Raw genomic sequence first — 18843 nt, 5'->3', positions numbered from 1 at the left:
ATGAAACATATATTTGAGATCCTAAAATTCTCATTGTGGGTTACTGCAGCAAAGACACATTGATTCAAACTGATGATTCCGAAGCCATGGCAGAGATAACATTCCTTATGTTTTTTTTCGGTTACGGTAGCGATAATGCGTTACTTTTTTATGTATTTATATATAACGTGAAGCCGTGAGACATTCCCCTTTTTTATTAGAGTAACGAGTAACGTATTTAGTTACTTTTTACTGTAATGGATACAACACTGAATATATAGACTTACAGGAGTGATTTCGACCCACACCGTCAGTTGTGGTTGTGGTCTATAGGTTGGCTGTAAACATATACGTGGATATATTCCTTTCATACAGCACGTGATAGTGAAGGGTTGCTTGACCATTGAGGATCTCGACCTTTGAGGAATACACAACAGCTTCTTAATGATATGCATATCATCTCACCGAAGCGTGCACTTCGTTTAGCTAAAATTTACAGTCAACTTGAGTGCTGTCGTCATGCCGTATGTTTTAGGTAGAAATTTAACCTACTCAAAATACCGAAAGATGTCAATCCACCTTGCAACACGTGGCTACCCACTGATGGTTCTGTATGAAAATAGCATCCACAGTGGCACCTGTTGCATCTGCTGAAATTTTATCTCAACATTATTATACTGCCACGCTCGCTTGTATTCTTATGTCACTGTCTTGCTCAAAGGCATCACCGTAGTGGTTCAGTAGCTAAGGTACTCGGCTGCTGACCCGCAGGTCGCGGGATTGAATCCCGCCTGCGGCGGCTGCATTTTCGATAGAGGTGAAAATGCTGTAGGCCCATGCGTTCAGATTTGGGTGCATGTTAAAGAACCCCAGGTTGTCAAAATTTCTGGAGTCCTCCCCTACGGCATCTCTCATAATCTTATCGTGGTTTTGAAACGTTAAACGCCACATATTAATCAATTGCCTTGCGCAAAGCATGCTTGGCTGTCTGCGAAAATTCTAGATTATTTTAAAATCTTCTGATAAGCTTGAGACACCTACAATATAGATGATGTTCGATGCCCCGTGTATATATGGCGACGTGCCTTCGCGCAGATCATATTACCGACGACCAATGCTCTGATTACCGCTATCTGCGTAAAGCGTGAATTTCTAGTACTTTGTACTTTTCTAGGCACATGTTCACTTAATAAAAAGTGTCGTCTTGAGCAACCAAAGTACCATCTTCTTTGCCGTCGCAACCACGTGGCAATACGGTAAGTGGGATGAGAGCGGTGAAATGATTGATACAAAACAGTGAGATGGTGCGTAAGCACACGGCCAGGTTTAATTTAGGATGCATATACCACAAGCTATTTTCTTCTATAGAACCAATATGATGCGGATTTGTTAAAAAAACTGTGAAGTTGAATGTCAAGAAAGGAAGAACACGAACTTGGAAAGAGACAGTGGAGACGAAAAGTGATAGGTATCGACGTAAAGTTTTATCGGTCATTCCACACCAAACGTCCAAGGCGTTTTGGAGACAACCTCAGGGGTATTCGAAAAATGTCGGGCTGATTTACTTCATTGAAAGCAGTCTATTGAAAAAATGTTTTGCAGACAAAAATATTTTTCGTCGCCTATATGTGACCAAAATTCCGGCTATAGGCTGGACCTTATATCGACTCCTAAGATAAAAGCACATTTACTGAGCGAGTCTATGTGGGCTCCATCTATTTTGCCGACCAATGGTTTCAAGTATTTAAAACCTCCCACTATGGCGTGCCTTGTTGCCCTATTGACGTTCTGGCTTGTAAAGCCGAAAATTTTATTTTTCAAATGATAAAACTGTTCATATTTTCCCCTCCCCTGAACTCAATCTAGCGTTTTTCCTTTGATAAACACCAGTCATATATCTATAAAAAATGCTTGGATACCAACTATTCATAACTGTCATTTAAGGATGTGGAAATGAAATGACCATTACTAAATGACAGGTGAGGTGAAATAAGTTACTATAAAAACCCTAGTAAACGTGACTAAAAAGCTAATTCTATGCTAAAACAATGTAACCTGAACTAATGATGTCACCACACCTCTAAAACTTCATGCAATGCATATTGCATACCTGCAAGGTGAAGTTATTCGAGTGCTTTTCGCAGTGAAATTTGGCTATGGAGTTAATCCCGTTCATGGCTGTGCTATTTTTAAATTGAACGTTTGAATATCTAACGAAGCATTAAGAAATTCTTTCCATGGAACCCGTATTTTTTGGGCGATTTAATTGAGGAATGTATGCATTGCGCTGGCACAAAGTTAGATGTAGGTGATGTGTTTATAGAGTGCACCGTTCACTCACTGTGGTGAATTAGAAACAGCAATTTATGTTAATTCATGCTACAAAAACTCACCTGATCTGCTCCAGGAGAACGGAAGAATGCATAACGAAGTGCGTTACTAACGAACGGAGGAATTAAATATTTCTCAGTTTTTTAGTGTTGTTTCTGTAGTCCAATCTACAAACGTTCGTATTAAACGAGCATGGCGGTACGAAGGCATGGAATTGGGTTCTGCAGCTTTTTGTGACACATGTGCCACTCCAGGTCACCTTTATTACGTGACATCGGAATCCACACTGAGCTTAATGTATGATTATGTACCAAATCATACACGACATCGCGCCAAGCATGCCAAGCTTACGATGGTTGCTCTTACAGGCTGCCATTTCGTGGATGGTGCCTTCCGTACATCTCCATCCGAATTGTGACTTGCCCGCTGCCCCTCTTCAGCTGCCGCCTGCTTCGGCAAACCGCACGCCAGTTCCGGTGGGAACAAACTACCCCATCTGGCAACCTGGAATCGCGGCACCAGGTGGTGGCACAGACGGCGCGGGATTCATAAGCCAGCCAGGAGCCGTCCACTTCGGGCACGACATCGCGCCAAGCATTCCAAACTTACGATGGTTGCTCTTACAGGCTGCCATTTCGTGGATGGTGCCTTCCGTACATCTCCATCCGAATTGTGACTTGCCCGCTGCCCCTCTTCAGCTGCCGCCTGCTTCGGCAAACCACACGCCAGTTTCCGGTGGGAACAAACTACCCCATCTGGCAACCTGCAATCGCGGCACCAGGTGGGGGCACAGACGGCGCTGGATTCATAAGCCAGCCAGGAGCCGTCCACTTCGGACACGACATCGCGCCAAGCATGCCAAGCTTACGATGGTTGCTCTTACAGGTTAGTTACCTGAAAGGTGCCATTTGCTACAGAACTAGAAATTATGTCCTAGTTGCGGTGTCGTGCCCACCCGAATTCATAGATAAGACACAGCGTATGAAAGATGTTTCTTTTGTGAAGTGCCGCGCTTTCTGCTCTTTATTGTTACTTCTCGCCGGTGACGTGGAATCTAACCCGGGCCCTATGACGAAAACTGAAGCCGACACATTTTCTCAAGCTCTAGACGCCACACGGAAGCTTGAAGAAAGCCAGGATAACTTACTAGCCGAATTGAAAGCTCTGAAAGAGAAGCATATTGAAGCCACCAAGGAAATTCAGTTGCTTATGGCTAGAGTCGCGGCCCTGGAAAGCACTACCACGTCACCACATAACACAGGTGTAACCGAGGCAAGTGCCAATGCACTGCGTACAGTATCAAGCCAAGTGACAGAAATTTCGTCGCGGTGTAATAACTCTGAAAATAGATTACGGCGCTCTAACCTTCTTTTCTTTGGACTGGACGATGAACCTAAGGAATACTGGGCAAAATCTGAGCAGAAAATAATCGACTTCTGCTCAGAGAAATTAGGCATCACTGTGACGGAACGGCAATTTGAACGTGTGCACCGAATAGGCAAATATACAGAAGACAAGCGGAGACCTATAATAGCGAAATTAGCCTTCTTTAAGGATAAAGAACAAATCCTGTCGTCTGCACACAAACTAAAAGGTTCCGCATTTTCCATACGAGAAGATTTTTCACTGGAAACTCGGCTGTCCCGAAAGAAGCTGATTGAATTCGCGAAAACGCAGAAAAGTGCGTATAAGCTCTCTGTGGACAAGCTACGCATCGCTTCAAAGACATACATTTATGACTCTGCGACGAACACAGTTATCGAATCTGTCAGATAGCTACAGCGTTGCACGCGCGTGCAGAATCAACGACTGAAACATGCTAATACCTCATTGTCGCTGTCAATCGCTAACACACGCAGCATTATGTCGAAGCAGGATTTGATATCTGCTTTTCTGGATGACAGTAAATCTGATATCATTGCATTCACGGAAACTTGGCTAAATCCTGCTATCAGTGACGACGAAATATTCACCTCAGCCAGCATTTATCAAATCTACAGGTGTGATCGCACTGGTAAAAGAGGAGGCGGTGTTCCGGTCGGCATAAGGAAAACCATTACTTCATTTTTTATCAACACTAATTCTGACCTCGAAATAGTTTGGGTAGCTTGTACAGTCCCTTCCTCCAAAATCCTCGTAGGTTGCTGCTATCGTGCGCCGGACTCGGACTCTTCCTTCATTAATATGCTACGTGACAGTATAAACAACGCTTCTGAAATTTTCCAAGCCGATATCATTTACTTACTAGGCGACTTCAACTTTCCGCTCATTGATTGGGCCACACTGTCATCGCCCTGTCACATATCAACTGAAATTCTTAACTTAACTCTAGATTTCAACCTCTTTCAAACTGTTCTGAAACCTACACGTGGTACGAACACCCTTGATCTTATCCTCACGACCGCTCCGGAAACAATACGTAATACAGATTACCTGGACGGATTCAGTGACCATAATTTACTCCAAGTAGATATAAACATACCCCTTCCCGTAGCCGGTGTACATACAAAACAAATTCGGGACTATAATAAAGGCGATTATCAGGCAATTAACACAAAGCTAAGGTTATTTTCCGAAAACACTCTCCTGCCGTGTTTCCACAATAGATCCGTAGAAGAGAACTGGCTACTTTTCAAGCAAGTTTTGTGTACGTTAGTTGACAAGCATGTTCCACTGGTTAAAATTAGCAATGGTAAATCAAATCCATGGTTCAATAAAAAGCTTCTGAGAATGCGGAATAAGAAAAAACGGCTTTACAATAATGCTAAGTGCTCGGGTAGTTCTTCTTCTTGGCTTAAATATAAAACCTGCATAAAAGCATATTGCACAGCTTTAAGTAAGGCTAAGGAAAAGTATTATTCTAATGATCTACCCACACTACTGAAAAACAACCCAGCTAAATTTTGGAAAGTCATAAACCCCTCCAGCGAAAACCAACACATCTCATTGCATGACTGCAACAACGTCCCTCTCACAGCTAGCCAGTGTCCAACAGCATTTAATTCCTTTTTCACTTCTGTCTTCACGAAAGAGAACAGTACCAACATACCCAACGTAGCTGAGTTCGATTACCAATTTATGGAACCAATAGATATTCAATTAGAAGGCATAATTACAGCCATAAATAATCTTAAGTTGTCGTCTTCATGCGGCGTGGATGGAATCAACTCAAAGGTGCTAAAGAATACGGTAACGGTCACAAGCAAAATACATCTTCATATATTCCGGCAGTCTCTCGAAACAGGCATGATACCGTCTGACTGGAAGCTGGCGAAAATAATTCCATTATTCAAAAGTGGAAATAAAACCTCATGCGAAAATTACCATCCTATTTCCCTTACGTGTATTTGTTGTAAAATTCTAGAACACATCATCGCTTCACATATTTACAGGCATCTGGAATCCAATCATTTCTTTTTCAAAAATCAGCATGGTTTCAGAAAGGGCTTTTCGTGTGAGACTCAGTTGTTTGAATTTACCACAGAGCTTCATGCAAATATGGACAATAATTATCAAACTGATTGCGTGTTCCTCGACTATTCGAAGGCGTTTGACAGGGTTGCACACTGTCGCCTGATATCGAAACTTTCCGCCCTGAAATTAGACTCCCGTACATTATCATGGCTTCGCAATTTCCTATCGAATCGTCAGCAATACACAACAGTTAACAATTTGTCTTCTTCCCTATCTGACGTTTCTTCAGGTGTACCACAGGGCAGTGTACTCGCGCCATTACTTTTCTTCATATTCATCAATGATCTTCCGCAACATGTCTCTTCTTGCATCAGGGTGTTCGCTGACGACTGCATTATTTACCGTCCAATCAAGAACAGTGAAGATCACCTGTCACTCCAAAACGACCTCGACGTAATTAATGGTTGGTGTAGTGCATGGCTGATGACACTAAATGTCTCAAAATGCAAAGTAATGTCGTTCACACGTAAACCTAGCATATCCGAATTCTCTTACAGTATTAATCATTCCATTCTATCGACTGCAGCACAATATCGGTACTTGGGCGTAATACTGACACCTAATCTATCCTGGTCCGACCACATTACGGCAATCTCTGCCAGCGCCTCGAAATCACTAGGTTTCTTGAGACGTAACTTGAAAGCTGCACCATCAGGCATTCGCAAATTATCTTACTTGACACTGGTTCGCCCTCAACTAGAATATGCCTGTTCGATTTGGTCTCCCCATCAAAAATACTTAATTGACTCATTGGAAAGAATCCAGAATAGAGCAAGCCGCTTCATTGCCAATAACTACAGTCGGCATTCTAGTATATCACAAATCAAACAGGAACTTTCACTCCCACTCTTGAAAATTCGTCGCGACATTGCCCTGCTGTCATTCTTTCATAAAATTACCCATTCTTCCCGAATCACCGTTACTGGTCTGCAAAAACCATATCTCACTTCACGTAGACTACACAATCATCTTAGCTATTCCCGTGTATACGGCTCAACAAACGCGTTCAATCAGTCCGCACTTCCACGTGATATCCGTCTGTGGAACAGTTTGCCTGACGACATTGCATCCCAGACAAACTTTGACACATTCCGTCATATCTTATCAAGCCACTTCACATGCCTCAGCAAGTAGATGCCGTATCATAATTCATTGGTCCGTATTGGTTCATTTTTGTGATTGTCACATTCATGTGCGCGAGGATTCTGCCTTGTGGCCGCTGCATGCGCAGGAAATACAGTGTTTCGCCCACGGTTACTATGCGCGTATCTTTTGTACATGTTGAATTTCTGTACATGTTGGTGCTTTTTGTTTGACTTATTATTTTCCAATTGTTTCTTTTGTATTTGTTTTAGTTTGAGATGTATATAAGTATTGCGCCCCTTACTCAATTGTTTCTTTTGTACTTTTTTTTCATTTTGAGGTGTCTATATGTATTCCCCCCTTGCTCAATTGTCTGTCTTGTATATTTTTTTCCAGTTTATTTGTATATATGTATAGCCCCCCTTACTCAATGCCCCTCATGGGGCCTGTAAGGTACTTTGAAATAAATAAATAATAAACAAATAAACGGAGAATAAGTGCTAAGCTCCAGATTCATTAATAATGTGGCTTCAAAGACGAGAAAGCAGCACGATTCGCGAGCAATCGAGCACCCGTTTTCTCTCTCTATTGCGTTGAACTGCTTGTGCCCTCAGACGCCACTTCAGTTTTTTCTTGAATAAATGTGGCGATTGGGAAATTTCTGAGAGATAAACAAGACGTTAACAAGAACGAGAGAGACAGGACGGGTGCTTGTGAACGTCGTGTGGAAGCATTAGTTTGCGCTAAATATTTCTCGATAGCAATGCACCATCTGGCTGGATTTCAAGTTTTGTTAAAATGTAGCGATGACACAGGCCATGGTTTTTTGTCATGTCATTTGCTACCAATTAAACAGTGGCTGCGTAATTTGGGGTACTATGAAAATTGTCGCGGCCATATTTCAAGAAGGAAGGAGGCGGAAACGCATCGTTCATGCCGTACGTGATCCTTCGTCACTCGCGAACATAAATTTATTCATGCTGTAACGTGGTCGAAGAATTCTTTTACCCATCGGCAATCAGAGAGGCTTTTAATTCTCTAGTCTCTTTATGAGATATTACTGCCATCTTTATCCCACAGGCCTGCAGTTCTTTTGTACCAACACAACATAGGAACGCCCGTGTTTTTGTAGATTTTTTCTTCATTCCCATTCAAACACTTTTCCATTCATACTCATCTTTGAAGCGCGTAAGAACTTCCTGTCGTCCCTCACCCGTAATTGCGTTCGTCCAGTCCACACTGCAAAATGCTTGATGGCAAAGTGATTTCACACGCTCAAGTTTCTCGAACCCAAATTTTTGCGCTCTTTGTTCACTTCAAGGAATGCAGAAAGACTACAAAACAACGCAACGAGCTTTACACCGTGTCGTCGGGACTGGTATGTGGCAATTATGTTGCGAGTTGTCTCGCAGTGTTCTGCCCCTGCAGTGTTCGCAGTATTTGCTGTTCCCTGCGCTCAAGTTGGTTCGACAGGCGGCGTCGTTGTGGTGCCATTAGTGTCGTGTTTCCCGTGTTTTTTATTATACACAGAGTTTTGCGAATAAATGAATCTGTGTAGCCGCTGGTGCCGAGGTCACGGGTTACGTTTTTCCTTCCTTCCGCAGCTGTGGTGACAATCGGTGGTTGGATTATAGGTTATCTATTTATTTATTTATTTTTGTTTTCTCGTTTAGCTAGTTTTCTGTATTCTTGCCCAAGAAAGGTCATCTAGAACATTTTTTTTTCACGTGGGAATGACCATAGCTTTATGCCTACGTGGTTGCAGCTCCACATTTCCAAGTCGTACCACTCCGCATGCCATGCCAACGGCCCCTATTCTCTTTCTGCTCCAGCAGCAATGGCCGTTACGTTCTTCCAAACCTTCTCCTCCGACCTACTTTTAAACACTTTTCTCCACCCCCCCTCCCTCCCTTCAAGCCACTGAGCCGTGCTCTCGCAAGGAAAGATAGTGTATTTTTCCTTTTCCACCACAGATTCATCCATTCAGGGGAAGCTTGCAAGCAGTAACTGGTTTGGAAAGCAGGTAAGGTTCGCGGAAACTCACCTCACCCTGAGCTACCGAGCACAAAACAAAGCTTAGCCGAGAATCATGAGAAGTCAAGGAGATTACACAGCAAGATGAAAAGAGAAGATATTTTGTTTAATGGAGTATTGCGAAAGCCACTGGGGCAATCCTTTCCTTTACCACCATCCCCACTTCTATTCGTACATTGAAGTAATGAGAAAACTCCAAACAAAACATATTTAAAAAAAAACGACGTTTTGAAGCCAATCTCACACCCCTGAGGAAAAAACCAAGCCAGCTTCGAAACATCGGGGTTTTTTTCCTTAAATATATTTTGGTTGGAGTTCTCATTCCTTCAGTTTCTATGCAAAACAGACAGACTTATGTCAAATGTTCACCTTCGATTCCAAATGTACATTATATCCTCGCTGCTCCGACAAACTCCCTCACACCGAAACATGTTGTTGTTAGTGGTTCATGAGGAAAAGGAAGAAGGCACCTAATTTCTGTCTGTCTATAGGCGACACGGCACAGTGCCTTTGGGGTGGGGTGGAGGGGGATGAAAGAGAATAGGAGAAATAGTGTGTGGTGTGTAAGGAGGGGTGTCCAGTCCGCTTCAGCGCGAGCAGCAGGCCGTCGGCAAGGGCAAGGGCATTATGGCTCCTGGGATCAGCGGTAGGCAGCGATTCCTGACTCCTCCACGAACTCCGCCAGGCTTCGGAGTGCTGCTGGATGTGGATGAGACGGGAACAGCAGGTGTTCCAGGGTGGAGACGGGCAGACCTTGTCTCCTATAGGCCGCGTAGGCCCTCAAGCGTTCCTGTGCTAAGCCAGGGCAGGCACAGAGAAGGGTTTCGAGGGTCTCTGGATCTCCGCAACGGCTGCAGGCCGGGGAGGGACAGATGCCCTTGGCGTGGCGGCGGGCCGCTGTCCACATGCAGCCGGTTCGCAGTCGCAACAGGGAGGCCCGTTCTCTCCTGGTGAGGCCCGTCTCTGGGAGAGGCTTTGGTCCTCGCCCGCTGGCCACCCTCGGGTCTGGGTGGACTGTGACGAGGAGCCTCTTGAGACGGGCCTGCGAATAGTCCCTGGCCGCCACGGCACAGGAGTAGGGGGTACCAGGCTGGTGGGCAGCCTTGGCGACTGTGTCCGCCTTCTCGTTTCCAGCGATGCCCACGGGGGAGGGCAGCCAGTGGAAGGAGACGGACAACTTGGCGTCGGTGAGGGCCCGAACCTTGGCTGTCAGGAGGCAGGCCGTCAGTCCGGCACGGCGGGAGTTGGCCAGGGTCTGCAGGGCCGCCTTGCTGTCATACAGGACCGCGGCCGGCTCAAGGGGGATGTCCTCGGCCAACAGGTCTACCGCGAGATGAGATCCAGCCAGTTCTGCAGCCGTGGAGCTCGCCAGGAAGGGTAGCCTGCACTGCCTGCTGTTGGCTCTGGACGGGATTACGCATGTGGCCGCTGCGGTCCTGTCCGGCATCACAGATCCGTCCGTGAACACCTGCAGCCGTCTTTCCAGTTGTTCCTGGAGCTTGCAGGAGGCCGCCTGTTGCAGTGCGGTCGCAGGCGTCTGTCGCTTGGTTGCCCCTTCCAAGCAGAGGTGGACCTCTGGTGGCTGGTGGTGAGGTGGTGGAGAGGTAACCGGTACTGGCAGATCCGGGACTATCTGGTGGTACAGCAGGCAGAGGCCTCCCATCCGTGATCCTGGCTGACTGCGGAGACGCTCCAGGAGGGCCCTGCCGTCGGTGGCGCGGTGAAGGCGGTCGATGTGGCCCGGCGTACGTTGGAGCATACGCAACGTCAGAGGGTACTCTCCCGCCTGTGCGAAAGTCGCTGCCACCGGCGAGCTTTTGGGAAGCCCCAGGATGGCCCTCAGTACACCCCTGTGGAGTCCCTCCAGCAGGCTTCTCCTGGCCGGTGTCAGGTTCACCAGCGGGAAGACGTACAGGAGGACCGAGGACGCCACAGCCTGGTTCAGCCGGAGGGCCCACTTGGTGGAGCAGCCACGGCCACGCAGCTGCAGACTGCTGATGGCGCCCTGGACGCGCCGCACCTTGGTGGCAGCAGCCTTGGAAGCCGGGATCCACGTGAGCCGGTGGTCGATGGTGAGCCCCAGGTACTTCACCACCAGCCTCCAAGGCAGGCTGCGGTTGCCAACCCTCAGCCGTTTCACGTGTGTGCGAGCTGCCGCCAGCGGGTGAATCAGCAGGGCCTCGGTCTTGGTGGCAGAAACTTTAAGCCCGATGCCGCCGAGGTATGTTATCACTGCATCGAGGGCCGCCTGCAGTGATCTCCTGATGGCTGGGATGGACCGCCTTGGTCCCCGGACCCAGAGTGCCACGTCATCTCCGTAGACGAAGCAGCGGGCCGGGAACCTTGTGTCTGTCGGGAGGGACGCCGGAAGTCCTGCTAGTGCCATGTTAAAGAGGAAGGGGCTCAGTACTGAACCCTGTGGGACACCAGCAGTGATGTCCCTGGGTTGGCTGGTTGCCCCTCCAACACGGACACGGAAGCTCCTCCCGGACACGAAGGCGGTCAGGAAGCCTCGGAGGCTCCCGTTGAAGCCGAGGCGGTCCAGGGCCGCTTCGACTGCCACGTGTGGGAGTCCATCGAAGGCACTCTCCACGTCCAGCAGCAGCAGCATGGCCCCTTCCCCGCTGATCCTGGCGTCCTCGAGGGTAGCGACGACGTCCGAGATCGAATCTGCCGTGCACCGGTGTCGCCTGAAGCCCGTCTGCTGCTCCGGGAAGAAGCCCAGGTGGTCGGCAATCCACTCTAGTCTCTCTAGAGCCACCCTCTCCATCACCTTGCAGGGCGCGAAGGTGAGAGGACTGGCCAGTACGAGGAGAGAGCCGTGGCCTTCCTCCGGGGCTTCAGGATTGGCGCCACCACCGCAGTTCGCCAGGACTCGGGTAAGACTCCGGTGCACCAGACGTCGTTGTAGTACCCCAGGAGTCGTTGACGGCCACCTCCATCCAGGTTGCGGAGCATTTGGAAGTTGATGCCGTTCGCCCCTGGAGCACTTCGTCGCTTGGTCCTCTCGAGGGCCGCCACCTGCTCGTGTATCCCTATGGGCTCTTCGCACAGCTCCCGCACTTGCGCGGACACCCATCTGGGATGATGGCAGGAGGTAGGGCAAGGGAGGGCAGCAGGCGGTGGTGCAGCAGGCAGTGGGGCTATGTCTCTGGCAGCAAACTGGTCAGCCAGCCGTTCTGCCAGGTTCGCAGCCGTGATAGACAGGTGAACAGTCAGGAACAGTCCCTGGTTCAAGGCCCTGGGCGCCATCAGCAGGCAATTCAGCAGGCGCCAGGCCTTGGTCCCATCACGCGAGCGGTTGATTGAGATGAACACACCCTGCCAGCCCTGGTTCCGGCACCTGCGAGCGTGGCGTCTGCAGACGGCATTGATTCGCCGGAAGACCGTCCAAAGCTCCGGTTGGGCCCTGTTCAGGGCTTACCGCTCTGCACGTCGCCGTGCCGCCCTCAGAGCCAGGTGCCGGATGTCCGCGACGGGCTGTCCCTGCTGGACCTTGGTAGTGACTGTTGCTGCCCTCGCACTGTAGGCCACCAGTTGCAGCAGGTCCCCGCTGCTCGTGTCCTACTTGAGTAGCCGCCGGTAGACCTACAAATCCACCACCCGGTACTCGCAGTCCCGTGGGGCCCTACCTCTGAAGGGGGACAGCAGGATGGGCAGGTGGTCCGAGCCCCAGGTGTCCGGGAATGGTGACCAGGCGTACTGGCAACCCTCCGTCACCACGCTGAGATCTATGGCAGTGCTGGTGGCCTGGTGCCCACGACGGAGGAAGGTGTTGGTACCCGAGTTCAGAATCGCCAGCCCCAGCTGCTGGAGGATATCACGCACTTCTCTGCCTCGAGCGTCAGTCCTGCGGCCGTCCCAGGCTGGGTGTTTGGCATTAACGTCCCCGCAAAGCAGGAACTCCCTGCCCAGGTGATGCACCAGCTGACGGAGGCATTTGGGGTCCCAGGGCTGGCCCGGCCGAACGTAGATGCTGGCCACAGTGGTGTCCTGCCCCGCGATGTAGATGCGGACGGCGCAGCATTCAAAGGGGCCTCCAACCAGGTCAGCCACCTTCACCTCTGCCTGCGGGAGCTCCCTCTTGGCGTAGACAGCACACCGGGAACGTCCTTGCTGGTGGCCGTCGTTCAGGCAGGGGGCATCATGGCAGGTCGCCAGGGTGCAGCCAGTCCCGCTGCTGTATCCAACATACCCCGGCAGGCGAAGGTCCTCCGACCGGGCATACATCTCCTGCAGTGCAAGCACGTCGTGGCGGCGGCGGCGGTGAAAGGACGTTCGCCTAATCAGCTCTTTTTGCTTACCCAGACTACCTGAAAACGGTTGCCGTGGCTACGGAATCACATCTTGACGTCACTGAGCCTGCGGAAGTGTTTACGTGTTTCCGGCGTCGACATCGTACCTGGACACACGGGTGGCGGCGGCGGCGGTGAAAGGACGTTCGCCTAATCAGCTCTTTTTGCTTACCCAGGTTGGTGTCCTGCATTTCGGCGGCCGGTGCTTTAGGGTTCCTGCCTTGTTGGAATCGTTGCGCTGGAGCCATTTATCAAAGCGGCGCTCCTTTACAACGTTCAAATTTCCTCCATTTATTAGACTACCTGAAAACGGTTGCCGTGGCTACGGAATCACATCTTGACGTCACTGAGCCTGCGGAAGTGTTTACGTGTTTCCGGCGTCGACATCGTACCTGGACACACGGGTGGCGGCGGCGGCGGTGAAAGGACGTTCGCCTAATCAGCTCTTTTTGCTTACCCAGGTTGGTAAATTCGCTTATTTCTCAATACCGCCTTACCGCCACCGCCGTTGCCACCGTGTTTCAGTGCTTTGCTGAGTTCTCTGTGCATAATGTGCCTTTTTCCTAATTGAATGCTCCCGAATTGAGTGCGAACTGAGTGCTATTGTGAATGCCTGGACAACGTACCATGACAAGCACGTGCCAGTCTTGTGATGAGCCCCTCCCCTGTGATGGGCGTGTCCTGAAGTGCAACGAATGTGAGTCCTCTTACCATGTTGGCAGTTGTTCTGGCTGGTCGGAGACGACATTTAAGACTAAAGGAGAGAGCGGTCGCAGGGCATGGCGATGTGCTGCTTGCCGTTCATCTAAAGCAAAAAGTGGGGAGAAAACTAGCATGGACTCTGAGTTAACCATTTGCCTGGCAGATATAACTAGGAGGCTTGATGCTTTAGCAGGGCTGCCGGCTCAGGTTGGTGAGATTAAGGTCTCAATCCAGCTGTTGTCACAAAAGTACGATGACATCTTGAACTGTCAAGCTAAGCAGGAAAAGGACATTAGTAGCTTAAACAGACGCGTTGGGAAATTAGAGGCGGACTGCACCTCAAGTGATATTCAACAACTGAAAGCTACGGTGAATGATCTCGAGTTTCGTAGTCGGAGACTAAACATAGAAGTTCACGGCATCCGGGTTACGCCAGACGAGAATTTGCTGTGTAAGTTGAATGATGTGGCCAAGATTGCTAACCTGCCAGAGCTGACTGGGAATGACATCGCCGCTATCCACAGACTTCCGGCAAAGCCAAACAAAACACCCGGAATTATAGTTCGATTTGCCCAGCAATCAATTCGTGATAAGTGGCTAGGAAGGCGGAAAGCCCTAAGAGATGCTTCGAATGTTTCGATCACTGAAAACATGACCCAGCAAAACAGAGAGCTGCTGCGCAACGCAAAAGACTGGGCACAGAACAATGGCTATCGTTTTTCATGGCACTGCAACGGCAAGATTCTCGTTAGGAAAAGAGAGGGTGATAGCGCGGTTGTCATTCGTCGTTTGGGTGACCTTGATAAGCTGTGATACTGTTACCCCGCATTGCATTGTTTACTTCCTGATATTCTTTTGATACTCGTCTTAACATGTTTCCCTTAACCGCACCTATAGACCTTATTAATCTTAAAAACTTGTATGACACTTGTTGTGAAAAAAGCCTCAGTTGCGTTCATTTCAACCTTAGATCGGGAAGGAATAAACAGGATGAGCTCGAATATTTTTTTAGTGAAGCACAAGTAAATTTTGACGTTGTGATGTTTTCGGAAACGTGGTTTGCTTCGGAAGATGATGTATTTACGTTTCCAACTTATAAATCATACTACATGAACCGCACAGGCAAAAGGGGTGGTGGCGTAGCTATGCTAATCTCAAGTAAAATAGACTGTGAATTGATGTCTGAATTCTCCTGCATTTCTCCTCTATATGAAATACTCACTGTTAGATGTGGTACATCAGTGTTTTGTGTATGTTACCGCCCTCCATCAAATAATGTCCGTTTGTTTTTTTCTTTTTTAGACTCACTGTTAGAATTTGTGAGTGAAAAAAAATATGCCTTGATTTTAGGTGGTGACCTCAACATCAACATGTTAGCTGAGAGCAGTGTTAAATTAGAACTTGAATCAATGTTAAGCTCGCATTATTGTCAAAATGTTATAACGGCTCCTACGCGAATCACTTCACAGTCATCAACACTCTTAGATCTTTTTATAACAAACTTTGATACTTCCCTTGTTACGGCTGGCACTTTGATTCACAATATTAGTGACCACATGCCTATATTTATGTTTGTTAACCAACTCAATAACGTACCCAAACAAGTGCGTGCAGAATTTTCCTATAGACTTATAAATCCTGAAACACTAACCCTCTTTAGAGAACGCTTAGGCAGAACCGACTGGAGCAATGTGTTCGCAGCGAGTGCCGCCAATTTGGCATACGATTTATTTATGAACAAGTTCACCGAAATATACCTTCAATGTTTTCCCCTAAAGTCATTTAAAACATTTAAAAAAAGTCGGAAACCTTGGGTAAATAAAGAATGCCTTAAGCTTATAAGAAAGCGGGACCAATTGTTCAAGGCATTTATTGTGAGTAAGTCCCCTGAAGCCCTCAAAGCATTTAAAAAGCACCGAAACTTTGTCACCAAACGCCTTCGTGATGAAAAGAAACTATATTATTCGAACCTGTTTAACTCAACGCAAGGGCGTACAGAAAACGTTTGGAAGGCAATTAACAGTACGCTTAATAATCCACCGGAGGAATTAACCAAAATTGTGAAAGATGGTACAGAAATTCAAGGGCCTGATTTAGCTGATGCATTTAACGACTTCTTTTTGTCAGTTGGCGGCCCTACAACCAGTAGTACTTCTTTAAAATATATGAATATTCGAAATAACCAAACAATATTTCTAGAGCCAATTTCAGAGAGTGAATTAGTAGCGACATTTTTGACACTCAGTAATAGCAAAGCCACTGACGCGGACAATATTCAGATGAAACCTGTTAAGTATGTTATTGACATACTAGCACCCTGTCTTGCCTACATTTTTAACATATGTTTGTCCACAGGACATTTCCCGCGAAACATGCAGATAGCAAAAGTGACAGTTATCTATAAAAAGGGTCCCAGAAATGACATGTCCAACTACCGCCCTATATCGATTCTACCTGTATTCTCTAAGGGTCTGGAAAAAATAATTTTGAAACGTTTGAACTCTTTTACTGACAAGTTCAACTTGATTACTTCAGCGCAGTATGGCTTCCGGAAAAATAAATCTACTGAGCTCGCGCTACTGGCACAAAAAGAATACATTCTAGAGAATTTTGAATCCCGAAATATGGTACTCGGTCTTTTTCTTGATTTCTCAAAAGCCTTTGACCTCATTAATCATAAAATTCTCCTACAAAAGTTGGACCATTACGGTATAAGAGGCGTTGCACACAAATTAATCACTTCATACTTGCAACACCGAACTCAATTCGTCGTAATTCAAGGCAAACATTCCGCAACAAAATCCATTAAAACAGGCGTCCCACAGGGAAGCATTTTGGGACCGTTTCTCTTTATACTTTACGTTAATGAGATAGTTCGTATTGATGAATCTGCCCATTACATTATATATGCTGACGACACAAGTTTGTTTTTTTCAAGCAGATGTAGCAGCGATCTAGGTAGCCGAGCGAATAACGCACTGTCTAAAATTAACACATGGGCCCAAGAAAACTCTCTAAAACTAAACATAAAAAAAACAAAAGCTGTTTTATTTCACCCCCGCCACACACAAGTTCAGTTTCCCATCATTTCGTTAAATAATTTAGAAATTGAAGTCGTCAAAAGTTTTAAATCATTAGGCGTGTATTTTTCACAAAACATGACATGGGATGATCACGTGAACCATATTATTACTAAACTATCTCGTATAATCGGCGTCATGCGCCGTCATTGCTACTATTTTCCTGTTTCTGTAAACATGCTCATATATAACTCGTTGTTTTCTTCATTATTGAATTATGCCTTTCTTGTATGGTCCACAACGACAACTGTAAACGTTTGCAAACTTACCATCTTGCAAAAGAAAGCTTTGCGTCTTGCCTCTAAATTACCACATCGCAGCCACACAGCAGAATTGTTTAAAAAACACTACATCATTCAGGTTGCATCAATATATGATTATAAACTAAGCCGTTTATATAAGTTCGGTTTATTGAAAAATAATGATACGATTGCTAGAATAGCCAGGTTAGAGAAAAATTTTCCTGCTTATAATGTACGTCAACCTGAAGTGTGGCACATATCAAAATGTAGAACGAAATACGGAAATCAAATGTTAAAGTTTCAACTGCCTACACTTCTAAACCGCATAATTAGGGAACATAACATTGATATATCTAGCATATCACCAAAAAAATTGCGATTAGTGTTTATATAATAATGTGATCTAGCGACTACCTCGGTGATCTTTCATTGTAATCTTTCATTGTTTCTTTTTTTAGTGCACATTGTGAAACACTTTTATTTTGGTTGTCCTTAGCCGCACGTCTTTCTGTGCTACCCTGTGTACTAGGGGGTCAGGGCTTCTCAAGCTGTTCTCACAGCTTTTACCTGCCCTCCTCGTAACATGTATTTTGTTGTTGCGGAATAAATTTCAATTTTCAATTTCAATTTTCAATTTCAATCGCTCCGCAGAAGGTGCTCTGCCAGGTCGTCTCTCCGCCGCCCTAGCCAGTTGACGTTCCACTGAAGAATGCTTGGGCGGTGGCCTCGGCTCGTTCTACGCGGGGAGCTAGCCATGATTGGCTGTGGGGAGCAGAGAGCCTCCCGTCTGTAAACAGATGGCTCGAAGGGGGTGGTCCAGAGGAAGTAACTCTCCCACAGACCGCAGGGTGTGCAGCAGGGTGGCGATGAATTGGTAGGCCGGGTCCACTGGAGGCAACGCTACTGTCACAGCAGGCAAGGCCACAGGAGCCATGGGTACAGCAGGTCGGCCTCCGGGGACAATAGCAGCAGGCTGGGCCGCGAGAGTGGCAGCTGCAGCAGGTGGGGCTTCAGGAACAGCAGTGGCCGCCGGCAGGGCAATAGGGGCAGCAGTGCCAGTGGACTGCTGTCCCTGGAGTGGCTGGCGACGAGATTTGCGAGGTGCTGGGATGGGTCTGGCCGGAGAGGGGGGGGGCGGCTAAGGGTGGCCCTTCACCACGCTCGCAAAGGTCCGCGCCTCCTGAATCTCCTCTCGCACTGCCGCTGCCACTGCACGTCTCGAGAGGATGGTTGGGGAAGATACCATGATAGTGGCAACCTTCCGCTGCTCCTGCCACCGGGGGCACTCCGGGGTGTCCGCAGAGCGTGGGTCCCCGCATTTGACACACCAGGTCCGGGTCTGTTTGCAGCTCTCTCCCGGGTGGGTCCGGCCACATCTGATGCAGCTGCCTGGCCAGCTGCAGCTCTCCTTGACATGGCCGAACCGACCGCATTGCCGGCACTGCAGGGGGCGGGGTCGGGCCGGCCGCACTGGGAAGCGTACCAAAAAGAGTGACACGTGCTCCGGTTACACAGGGCCGGCGAAGCGGAGCGTCACGGTTCGCCCCTCCCTGGCAGCAGAGAGCACCGGGACGGCCGACTGGATCCCAGGCAGCAGGCTGTCCGCCGCAGGCTCCCCGTCGA

General features: G+C 47.9%; 1 protein-coding gene and 1 long non-coding RNA gene across 2 annotated transcripts; one reads left to right on the top strand and one right to left on the bottom strand.

Annotated features, from left to right (window-relative positions):
• Nucleotides 1-9541: 9541 nt before the first annotated feature.
• On the bottom strand, nucleotides 9542-11671 carry LOC142786871 (uncharacterized). The gene has a single exon (XM_075884568.1). It carries the CDS (start codon nucleotides 11669-11671, stop codon nucleotides 9542-9544), a length of 2130 nt encoding a protein of 709 aa, XP_075740683.1.
• Nucleotides 11672-12883: 1212 nt separating this feature from the next.
• On the top strand, nucleotides 12884-15079 carry LOC142786864 (uncharacterized). The gene is made up of 2 exons (XR_012889194.1): nucleotides 12884-13372; nucleotides 13495-15079. It is a non-coding gene; the product is annotated as an uncharacterized LOC142786864 (long non-coding RNA).
• The last annotated feature ends 3764 nt before the right edge of the window (nucleotides 15080-18843 follow it).

The sequence above is a fragment of the Rhipicephalus microplus genome, unplaced genomic scaffold (assembly GCF_043290135.1).
Source record: "Rhipicephalus microplus isolate Deutch F79 unplaced genomic scaffold, USDA_Rmic scaffold_34, whole genome shotgun sequence".
NCBI classification, from domain to species: Eukaryota; Metazoa; Arthropoda; class Arachnida; order Ixodida; family Ixodidae; genus Rhipicephalus; species Rhipicephalus microplus.
This window is presented reverse-complemented; position numbering and strand designations above follow the sequence as displayed.

Bases quoted from the DNA above. Each gene is read 5' to 3' on its own strand.
- LOC142786871 (XM_075884568.1), bottom strand. From the start codon at position 11,671: ATGGAGAGGGTGGCTCTAGAGAGACTAGAGTGGATTGCCGACCACCTG.